This window comes from Diabrotica virgifera, chromosome 5 (assembly GCF_917563875.1).
Source record: "Diabrotica virgifera virgifera chromosome 5, PGI_DIABVI_V3a".
NCBI lineage: Eukaryota > Metazoa > Arthropoda > Insecta > Coleoptera > Chrysomelidae > Diabrotica > Diabrotica virgifera.
The window spans coordinates 238,406,323-238,418,683 of NC_065447.1; the positions used below are offsets into that span (position 1 = coordinate 238,406,323).

The following is a 12,361-nucleotide window of genomic DNA, read 5'->3' on the forward strand; positions in this document are numbered from 1 at the left end:
GTGTTCTGCCTGGCATGTTCAATTTACTAATTATTTTTAATTTTTTTTTTATTTTATTGTTAACAGCATCAACCACTCTGGGTTATTAGCTGTACTATCATTGATACATATGGTTACCTAAATCTAATAGTATTTTGATTATTACATAAGTTCACATTTAGGTAACAGTACCATAATTTACAAATTAAGAATGGGGTTTACAAAATGTTAACAGTGGTTATAGTTTGTTTAAAACATTAATGTCTTTCAAATAATTAAACAAATGTGTAAGCTTACAGTGTGGTCCTAAGAGTGCTTTTATACTGATAGGTATTGAGTGTTTTTGTCTTTCACTATTGTATTTAGGACACTCTATTAATATATGTGTTACGTTGATGTCGCAATTACACAGGTCACAAATAGGGCGATTTGATTTAGAGATCAAGTAGCTGTTAGTAAATCTGCTATGCCCTATGCTTAAACGATTTAGCTTCTCAAACAGCTGGCGATTTAAGTCTATCTCACACCAAGGTTCAATTGAGGGCTTTATTGTGCGTAGAAATGATTGCGAAAGATTCCATTCGTTTTCCCATTTGCTTATCACTTTTCCTTTAAGGAATGCTCTGTAATCGGAAACAGGCACTAAGTTCACTAACACTGAAGACGCACTGCGTATTGCTTCTCTGGCATGAAAATCTGCTTTTTTGTTTCCTTGAAGTCCAATGTGTGATGGAACCCATATAAAGCCTACTTGCTGCATCGTGTTCTTTAGTAAATGTAATTGTTCTTTTATTAAAATGCTTATAGGATTACTTGTATATAACTGTTCTATCGTATGTAATGCACTGAGAGAATCGGTAATTATGACAGATTTTGGAATTTTTTGAGTACGAATATGAATGAGGGCTTGCAGAATTGAATATAGTTCTCCAGAGTAAATACTGCAAGTGGAAGATAATTTAAATTGTAATATAGTGTTTGAATACTAATTATTTTATCATTCTGTCCTGCGCACCCACAGTAACATGCACAAATGATACAATTAATTTTGTTATAATTGTAAGAAAAGGAAACACAAACAAAATTCTACGAATAAAATATTTACTGTATAAAGTCTTCCAAATACGTGTTTGTGCGCTATGGTCCAATTATCATTGTGCATGCAGAGTGTGTGGAGATGTGGCAATTCTGGTTGTCTGCTTCTTGCAAAACATGTTGTTGCTAAGTAAAAATATTCTTCTAATAATTTATTTAATCTGAATCATTTATATTGGCAATTCAGACGTATATTATACATTTTAAAGTAGAAGACTTTAAAATTATATCGCCAATATTTATGAGTTGCGTTCCTGGGACGACTTTACTAAAAGATAGTTCATTCGATTACATGAAATCAATCCCTATTTTTTCAATATATTAATATTTTTTCCTATGTCACCAGCGGGATAAATCATTGACGTATCTATTTCTTTCAAAATCCATAAGGAAAAATTTCCTGTAGCTGGCTGTATACCATTAATTACAGAAATATATGCATAAGGATAAGTAAAGGAAAACCCTAATAGACTCTGAAAGCATCGAAACTGAGGGTTGTTACTTCTTACACGTCTTAAGTCACTCTGCCACTTAGGTGGTTCTACTCGTTTTCCGAGGTCTTTTTTGCTATTAGATATGTCTGTTGGACACTTCAGCACTAACACTGTTGCCATTTACATAATATTTACATATTTGCGTCTTGTTAAATTATTTTCAAAAGTGGAGCTAAATTTTTGACATATGACAAAGCTTTTTGTCATATGTCAAAAAGACAACATGACATGTGCATCATAGAGGTAAATATTAACATAGAGTGAACCTACCCTCCGCGCTTCGTGACGACAAGATCTCTTGGACTGGTTTGCGGTATCTCTTTCTAGGACATTGTATCGCGAAACTAAGATGACATTAAGTGAAGGGTACACCGAAAAAACCGGCTAAGTCACAGATTAACAATTTTGAGTTATTGGATTTTTTAACTTTTAGTCCGTTGTATGTTTGTCGCTAGCTTGAGTCTTAGATTTACAACAAAAAAACTATAAAATAAGGTATATTTTTCACATTCTGCGAATAGTTTAACTTTGCTATAATAATTTCAGCCCTGGGAATCCAGCGTTGAATCTTAAAGGGTAGTGACTTAGCCGCTTTTCCCCTGTTCAATAAAAAAAAAAACAATTGTCTTATAGTAATTTGTTAATTCTCTGGATTAAGAAAATAAAATAACATTCTGTTTATGTGGCGTTGTTATGACTGACCGTCTGATTAATACTGAAATAAGGAAGCCGTCGCGTCTCGATATTTTGGACTTAGCTTGTTATTATCCTGTACCGCGTGGACTTAGCTTATTTTCTCGTGTATGGGCATATATTTATGGGCTTTTCCTCGTGACTTGTCTTGTTATTACCTTTTTAAAGTTTTCAGAAGATGCAAACTGGAATTTACTACAAGATGACGTACAAAATGCAATTTCTACAAAAATGGACTTAGCCGGTTTTTCCCGTGTACCCTTCAAGTGTGAGTATAGGCACGGAAGGGAAGGACTACTGTCACAGCTTTACTATGCGTAAGAGTGAAACAGCACTAAACCAAATAAAAAAGATGGTGTCGTCACTTGGCTCTGATTGACACTCTGTCTATGATAATATATAAGTCTATGATGTGCATCAGAAATCAGACTCGGCACAGCCACAACACAAAGACTACTGGAAACGGCATAAGGGAGGGTACTGAGAAGAATTACAGGAAATACGCTGAGATGTCGAATGAGGATAGAGTGTATAAGCAAATGGATACTAAATAGAAAAAAGAATGGAATAACCACATGAACAGAATGGGGGAGACACGTGTGGTCAAAATAGCACAAGATAGTCACCAATCGGTAGAAGAAGTAACGGCCTACCGCGCAAAAGATTGAGTGACAAACTTTCATAGAGGTATCAATCCTCCAATGAACAAGCAGAAAGCAGAATTGTTTAAAGATAAAGAAGACGAAGAAAATTGTGGTTAATTCCCAGTAAAAATAGTAAATTGTATTAAGGGGGTAGGCGCAAAATTTCGCGCCAATGTGTTTTAAATGCATTAATTTTTTTCATATCCTGAGACAACTAATATGTAAGTATTTTTTAAAAATTTAAACGGTGAATGAAAGATTACATTAATACCGAGGGTCGAAAGTCCCTTAAAATAACCAAAAAGTTTCTTTTGAATGGGATATTTGAAATTAAAAATCACACTAATTTTTCTCTTTTTTTTCACCCCTGTAACTTATTAAAATAAAAATTATAGAAGCTTTCAGGGACTTTCGCCCCTCGGTAATAATGCAATATTTTATTGTGCGTTTAAATTTTTCAAAAATACTTATAGGTCTGGATCCCGCGTATCAAAAAAAAGTTGATTAATAGCAAGCTGAAAATTTGTTAATAGCTTAAGGGTGTCTAGTCGGATAAACTTTGATATATGGGAACACTGGAACAGGGGCAGTTTTAATTGTGGAACAGGTTAAAAATTTGGAACGGTCAGACCACGAAAACGGCACATTTATTTTGTCCGACAGAACAGACTTAAACTCTCCGAACAGAGATTAAAGTCTCATGCAAAAATCAGACTGCTATTTATCACCTGTCATAATTCCTGTCATTTGACATATTCTACATGTTCCACTCATTAAAACGCACATTTGGTGATAAATAGCAGCCTGATTTTTGCATGAGAGTTTAATCTCTGTTCGGAGAGTTTAAGTCTGTTCTATCGGACAAAATACAGTCTGTTCTGTCGGACAAAATACATGTGCCGTTTTCGTGGTCTGACCGTTCCAAATTTTTAACCTGTTCCACAATTAAAACTGCCCCTGTTCCAGTGTTCCCATATCTCAAAGTTTATCCGACTAGACACCCTTAAGCTATTAACAAATTTTCATCTTGCTATTAATCAACTTTTTTTTCATACGCGGGATCCAGACCTATTATTAGCTTTCTAATGATTCGAAAAAAATTAATGCATTTAAAAAACATTGGCGCGAATTTTTGCGCCTACGCTCTTATTTCAGCGTTTAGATTTTCTTTTCTCATTTTGATAATTTGTGACAGATATATGTATTCCTCTACTTTCTCTATTGTTTCTTTATCCGTTTTTAATTCCATTATCTTCTGTAGTATATATCCTTGTTTTGTAGTTCATTTTGAGTCCAATTTCCTTGATTTATCATCTACCTTCGTATCATCGCTTCAAGATCCTTGGCATTTGTTTTTCCAGTTTTAAATACGCCTTCTACTGTAAGACTGAATAATTTAAATAGGTCTTCTAATTGGGATGATTCCTGGTGTGACTTTTATTGGTTTTTGTGTCTTTAGATTCTAAACTAGATAAGGTACATTCCATGGCAAATCACTCAGGCAAAAAATTTTGGATCTCCGATTTGTCTGAAAATTGGTATATAGCTTCTGCGGGACGTAAAAATAAGATATTTAAGGTCAAAAAATCTTCTTCTTTTTTCTCAAAATGTGATTTTATGCGATTTTACAGTGATTTGGTGTTTATTTAAACAAATTTGCATTTTCTGTCGTAAAGTATCAATGAAAAACATAATATTTTAATAGAAAGGACTCAAAAATGTCATTATATGGCATTATAACAAGTTATTTTGAATCAAAACAAGTTTTTGATCAAATTTTATAGTGTAAAAAACGTTAAAATACCGTTTTTTACATTTTCCTCCATTCCCAAAATACATCATCATCGATTTGGCTGAAAATTTGCCCACAAATATCCAAAAGATAGAACTTTAAGTGGTTAGAAGGATTTGAATTATATTACAATACCAAAAAAGTTACATGCAGTAATATCAGACTCAAAAGTATATATTAGTCCAGTCGGGATAGCATTTGACCTTGAATGCCGAGCTGCCCAAAATTTTATTTTTCTGATCTTTAAGGGAGTCAATAGTAGCCTAAATTTAAAATCACGAATGAATTCCTCCGTTACGTTAGCCGCCATCTTGATTTTAAAGGAGAACCTGTTTGGCTCATTATCTCCGCCATTTTTAACTTTTCGACAAAAATGGTAGGAACTGAAATTGTTCCAAATAAATCGTATTTACAATTATTACAATTTCTTTTTAACAATTTTTGTCGTGAGGTCGATATTTTCGAGTTAATTTTACTTACAGTAGACGCCTATATTTTTCACTATAATAGTGCATGTAACTTTTTCGGTATTGTAACATAATTCAAATCCTTCTCACCACTTAAAGTCCTATGTTTTGTCTATCTGTGGGCAAATTTTCAGCCAAATCGATTATGATGTATTTTGGGAATGGAGAAAAATGTAAAAAACGGTATTTTAACGTTTTCTACACTATAAAATTTGATCAAAAACTTGTTTTGAATCAAAGTAACTTGTTATAATGCCATATAATGACATTTTTGAGTTCTTTCTATTAAAATATTATGTTTTTCATTGATACTTTACGATAGAAAATGCAAATTTGTATAAATAAACACCAAATCACTGTAAAATCGCATAAAATAACATTTTGAGAAAAAAAGAAGAAGAAGATTTTTTGACCTTAAATATCTTATTTGTACGTCCCGCAGAAGCTATATACCAATTTTCAGACAAATCGGAGGTCCAAAATTTTTTTTGCTCCAAAATTGAGTGATTTGAAATGGAATGACCCATAAACTGAAATGTGTTCACCACGTTCCTGAGCCATCATCGGATAATAAATTTATTTATTTTTATGTTGCCACAGTATTAACTTTTTTTTTATATTTTTAGGTTTAAAGAATAGTAGAAACATGAACGCCTCAGTGGACCGATTGTTTGAGAACGAGGGTGACGTTTTTCTGAGCAACAGTTACGGAGACTTCCAACAGCACATGCCATCGATACAAGAACAAACCAGCACGCCAAAACCGAGTGCCAACAATACTCTACCAAGCTGCCCGAAAAATCCTATCGTTGATAGAAAATCGAATACCTCAACGCCTGAACCCAAAGACAGAGAGAGTCCTGCTCCTACTGGAACTGAAATGTAAATTTTAGTTTTTAACTAATATCTTAATGTTCTTAGTAACTTTCGACAACATACCGTTCATCATAATCATCATCATCTATCACCATTCTTTTGCTATAAACTTAAAATACTAAATTTTACAATATGTACCCACTAACTTGCTATTGTGATTTGGTTGTGAATGGCTATTTTGATTTTTTTGACTGCTACCGTAAAAAATCCGATAGTGGTCAAGTTAAATTTTCGTAGCTTATAAATACAGGACGTTCTTCTTCTTTGACATCTTTTTCCATGCACCTTAGTTTGCGCTCTTTACCCATTCTGTGTAGAAGTTCTTTCTTGGTAGGTAACTTTGTCTGTCCAGAAAATCCTCAACATCCGTCTATAGCCCAACAATTCAAATACTTCGGGTCTCTTCAGTCTTCTGGCGCTTTAGTTATGGTCCATGACTCCACTCTATAAAGGTGAACGTAGAATACATACCTTTTTAGTAAGCGAACCTTTATTTCCAATTTTATATCGTGACTGTTAAATTTTTTGAAGATATTCTTCTTTAGCGGCGAATCGATTGAGGGTAAAATTGTACATCAACCACGCGCCTGCGCACACTGACAGTATGTAGTTCTGACAGTACATATGTAGTTCATTTCTAATCTTTCAAGATAGGTATGTATGTATCTGTAACCGTGCAAATAAGTCATTAAAAGAATATATTAGTGGTTTTAGGAAATGTATTATTTATTATAATTCTTGTGTTTTTGGATTTGTGTTTCCCTGTAGTAAAATAATAAAATATGTAGGCATAATATTTTTACAGTTTGTCGCCGTGTTGTGTAATTATATCCGAAACTTACGTGTCAATTCAAGTGGCTCGATGGCGTAGTTGGCAGAGCGGTGGGACAGAGAACGGAAGCACACGGAAGGTCGCGGGTTCTAATCCTAGACGATTCATACTTTTTTTTTATTTTTCGTTATTTTAATAAAAAAATTTTGAAAGTGGTAGATAAGAAAGTTAGTTTAATTTTTAAATAAAATACAAATAACCTGTTAAGTATATTTACTTCGTTTAAATTACCTATATATAGTCGGTTCGCTAAACTCAGACGCAAATGGCTAATGATTTTAGTAAGTAACTTTTTTGTTTTTTGCCAATTTTGACAAAATTTGCAAAATTACTAAATATTTAGTAATTATTAACTATTTAGTAATTATTTTTTTGGCAATTTTATCAAATTGGCAAAATTACTAGCTTAAATCACTAGCCAGTTGAGTCTGAGTTTAGCGAACGGACTATAATAGAAGAATATCTTCTTACGTGCGTACAAAGTACACACACATTCTTTTTCGTTTTGACGTAAGCTGATCTTGCCTTTTCGATCCCAATCTTAATTTCCGCAGTAACGAAGTAACAGAATATTTGTGATACAGGGTGTTGGTTAACTAATAATTGACCTGGTGTTATAGACCAGGAAGGATCTGTTTTTAGGTGGATGTGAGAGGTGGCATTCGGATTTTTGCGGATAAAGTTTAATGATAACTTCGTTAATAATAATTGACTTATGCTCCTTCTCAAATATGCCCAAAACATTAATAAAAAAATAAAATATTTAATAATTTCAAAAAATTTCGTTTACTTTTTTTGCTTATAACTTTAAAACGATTCATTTTGGAACAAAGTCGTATAGGAATAAAACAAAGATAATTAAATTTTCTATCATATACGATTGGTTAAAAATGTTTTAATTTAACACCCTTGCTGCAAAATAGCAATAAATATAAAATAAGGGGGCAAAACAAGCCTGTCATTATTCAATATTTTTCCATCACTTAGGTTAAACCTTCCTAATTCGCTTAGAAAATTTTTGTAATGTGCTAAAACCGTCCACCAAATTTCATTAACATTGACTTGCTAGATTTTGCATAATAATTTTGCAATCTAAACTTTTTTAAAAAATTAAAATTTTTTAAAATCTTGCACAACAAAAACTAGAACATACAAAGATTTGTCAAATTTTTTTACATATAAAGAAGCACTCCACCTATCTAATGCACTTTACAGAATTGAAATCGTATTATTTAAGCAGCCTCAGCAATGTTTTAAAGTTATAAACAATTTTTTGGCTTATAAACAAATTAGTGCTGTGTCCAGGAAGGGATGCTACGGGCTCCTTTATTTAGATGGACTCACCCAAGTTTTTTTTATGTATTTTGACCCGTAGAACACGACTTTTTTGGGTAACAGTTGATCCGGATGTCGATAAGATTGTCATAAACAAAGATCTTGAGGAATTACATAACATCGATTTTTCGCAAAATAAAAATTTTTTTTTGTATTTCTTGGGTAATTCTAAGCAAAAAATGTTCTTACAAGTTTTTTCGTATAGGATGCATAGTTTTCGAGATAAACGCGGTGGAACATTCAAAAAATCGAAAAATTGCAATTTTTGAACGAGAATAACTTCCGATTAAAAAATAAAATAGCAATTCTGCTGACAGCATTTGAAAGTTTAAGTCAAATTATACCGGTTTTAATTATTTGCATAGCTAAAAATTAATTTGTTTATTATTATACAAAGCTATTTGTTTATAAGCCAAAAAATTGTTTATAAATTTAAAACATTGCCGAGGCCCCTTAAGTAATCCGATTTTAATTATGTAAAGTGCATTAGATAGGTAGAGCACCTCTTTATATGTAAAAAAATTAGCCAACTTCTAAATGGTCTACTTTTTGTTCAAAAAGTTTGTAAAAAATTTAAACTTTTTTAAAAACATTTACATTGAAAATTTATTATGCAAAATCTATTAGGTCGATTTTAATGAAATTTCGTAGACCATTTAAGTAAGTTATAAGAATTTTCTAATCGAATTACTAAGGTTCTAAGTGCCACCAAAGTGGTTAAGAAACATTGAATAACAACAGGCGTATTTTGCCCCCTTATTTTGTATTTATTGCTATATTGCAGAAAAGGTAATACCTTAAGACATTTTTGACCAGTCGTATATCATACAAAATTCAATTATCTTTATTTTATTTCTGTACGAGTTTTATTTCTGTACAAGTTATAAGCAAAGAAATAGAAAAAAATCAATGTTTTTCGAAATTTTTAAATATTTTAATTTTTTTATTAATGTTCCCGGCATATTTGAGAAGGAGCATAAGTCAATTATTATTATTGAAGTTATCACCTAACTTTATCTGCAAAAATCCGAATGCCACCTCTCACATCCAAAAATACACGTTTTTTTTACAGATTAGTCCTGGTCTATTATCCTATTTTTGCTTATGTCCATGTATTTGGTTTTTTGATGTTAAAATCAAGCCCAAACTTGCTACTTACTTCTGGTGCCTTAGAGAAAAGCGCCTGCAGACGTGCAGACATTTTTGACAATAAGTTAGTGTAAATAATTGACTCTGTGTTAAAAATGGCAGCATTTAAAAGAGTAGTTACATAGATACATACTGGGTTGGGATAAAATATGGAACCAAGCAAATATCTTTGAAACGAAAAGAACAATATTTATGAAACTTTGCATGAAAGTACAGTGACGCAAAAGGCATCTGTTGTCATATTTGTGGTTACTACTCCACTTCCGGTTTCACCGGAAATACCCTTAACTTATTTAATTTAAATGGGACACCCTGTATATTTTTGCGGATTTTAAAAGAACTTTTTATTTTGCCAAATTTGGTAGAAAAAATTTGTTAAAAAGTATCTGTAGATAATTTTTTGTATTAATACAACGTAGTAGGAAATAAACGAGTACCATCTATACTGCAGACTAAAATTGTTGTTTACATGCACTACATGACTTATTTGAATTTAGTATAGTAGGTAAAACTGTTACTGAACTAATTGACAGAAATAAGTTGTATTAAAAATGGTTCATTTAAGTGAAAAAGATCGTATTGAAATATTAATGATAATTGGTTATGGTGAATTTTCATTTTTTGGAAGTGAATTTTCCAAATCGATGGATTGGACGTAGAGGATTCAAAGAATGGCCCGCTCGTTCTTCGGACCTCAACCCGTTAGATTTTGTTTCTTTGGGTTATCTAAAATCACGTGTTTACGTTAGGCGACAACATGCTTGCAGGGTTTGAGAAAAAAGAATAATTTATGAATGTGAACTAATACGTGGAGAAATTTTTCAAAAAGTGACTCACGGATTTATTTATGGGCTTGCACGTTGTCCGGAGGTGAACAGCAAACATTTTCAACATTTGAAATTATTTTTTTTTATTTTTAATATCATTGCATTGGTCTAACGTAAATAAATTAACCTATTTTTTAACTGTAAAGAAATATATTTCTTGTTTTAATAGTTTTTTCTTCCAAACTTGGTATGTATGAATTAAACATAACAAGTTCTTTTAAAATCTGCAAAAATATACAGGGTGTCCCATTTAAAGTAAATAAGTTAAGGGTATTTCCGGTGAAACCGGAAGTGGAGTATTACCAAAAAATTAGGCATCAGATGCCTTTTGCGTCACTGTACTTACATGCAAAGTTTCATAAATATTGTTCTTTTCGTTTCAAAGATATTTGCTTGATGTTGTTCTGAAGCTATTTCCTTGTGACATTTTTATAAGTAAGTATTTTCTATGGGAAATAAGCCACAATTTTACTAAAAAATGAATAATAGTATTTTGTATTTTGACAACGAAACCCGATTTAGGCTTCGAAACGTTAATAAATTAATTTTTTAGTAAAATTGTGGCTTATTTCCGATATTTGCTTGGTTCCATACTTTATCCCAACTCTGTATATTACGAACAACAAAATCAAATTAAAAAACAACAAAAATTGTTAAATTTCCCCAAATGATGTCTAGAATGAAAAATGTTTAAATTTTTTTAAAATTAATATTGATGAGGATAAAGTAAATTTTACTAACAGCTTTAATAAGAAACCGTAGAATAGATTATCATCTAAGAAAATGAATATGAATAATTTAGTAAGTTAAATATTTTTTAATGCCTGTGAAAACTTCGAATTTACAATTGGCAATAATCAATTACTATTTAGTTGCAAATTTACTACAGCTTCAGGTCTGAAGAAGTCACAATGTAATGTCACATGCCATGTATAACTAAAAACGGTGGATTTTTTTCAAACATATAGGTTGAATCAAAAATGAATAATCATTTTCAATTTCGTTGCAACACGAAACTACAGCCGTATCATTATTCCAGTCCAATCAGAGAGTGCAACAAGCACCTCTACCGGTTTCGAAATTTATTAGTCTCTCATCAGGAGGCACATAATATGCTGCTCTCTCTGACCCAACTAGGACAAACCCCGGCGTGCAGTCACGAATTGCAACGAACGAAATGTAAGGGATGCCCTAGCGGCAACTGCTATCAAAATACTAAGTTTTCAATCTAATAGCACATAAAACAACATCCAAAAATGTCATTCTACATCCTACCGGACTGAAAACAACGGGAACCTTCTCTGGTAACACCTCCGAGGCTTCTACAATTTGCAAGCCATAAGCCATAACGGATGCTGAGACTAAGGAAGATGAGGGAATTCTCAGTACATATTTACCGATGGGTCAAAAGACGCAAATGGAACGGGCTGTGCAGTGTTCCACGAAAATAAAAATTACCATTATCAGTATAGATTACCCGTTGAATGCTCAATATACACAGCAGAAATGATAGCAGTAATGTTTGCTCTTCAGTATGTACTACTGAATCCAACTAACAATTATGTTATTGTCCTTTTCATGAGCATTTTTCAGTGCGTAACAAATGATAGGAAAAAGGGTAAGTCCGTGATAATACACATTTATGACATTTATTCTAACATGACATTTTAGTTAAATCTGACAGTTGTCACATTTTATTTTCAATTTGGAATAAAAACAAATCAAATGTGTTTCTTGCATTTATAAAATGGTATTTTCTTTGATTTGTATAGTCTTATAAATTATACAGATTATATTTGTAATATTATTATCTAATTAAAAAAATTTTTTATTATGGCGCCATCTATCGACAACTAGAATAAATGTTATAAATGTCACCGACGAAATGTAATCACCGACGTGCGTTTTTTTTTGTCACATACAATTTAATGCGTTAGAAAGAAATCGAAAAACTGACGCACTGAAAGATGATCATGAGAAAAAGAATATATTTACTGACAGTAAAAGCCACATTGAGAGTTCGGTCCTGGCAGGTATACTAGTTGGTGCGTATTTGTCAGCTCCAAACAAAATAGTTATTTAGATAATAGCTAATGAGTAACAAATTTTTATTTTCGCATATATAAGTGTATTATAGTGCGTTCAATTATTGTACGTAAGTACTCTTTAAAATTATAT

At 32.0% G+C, this 12,361-nt stretch overlaps 1 protein-coding gene across 3 annotated transcripts in view; it reads left to right on the forward strand.

Annotated features, from left to right (window-relative positions):
* LOC114329587 (WD repeat-containing protein 47) overlaps positions 1-12,361 on the forward strand; it is a 313,869-nt gene that overhangs the window by 84,910 nt on the left and 216,598 nt on the right. For all 3 annotated transcript variants that reach the window (XM_028278747.2, XM_028278744.2, XM_028278745.2), the window contains exon 5: positions 5,791-6,046. In XM_028278747.2, coding sequence (XP_028134548.2) covers positions 5,791-6,046 — 256 coding nt within the window. The remainder of the gene's footprint in view (positions 1-5,790; positions 6,047-12,361) is intronic.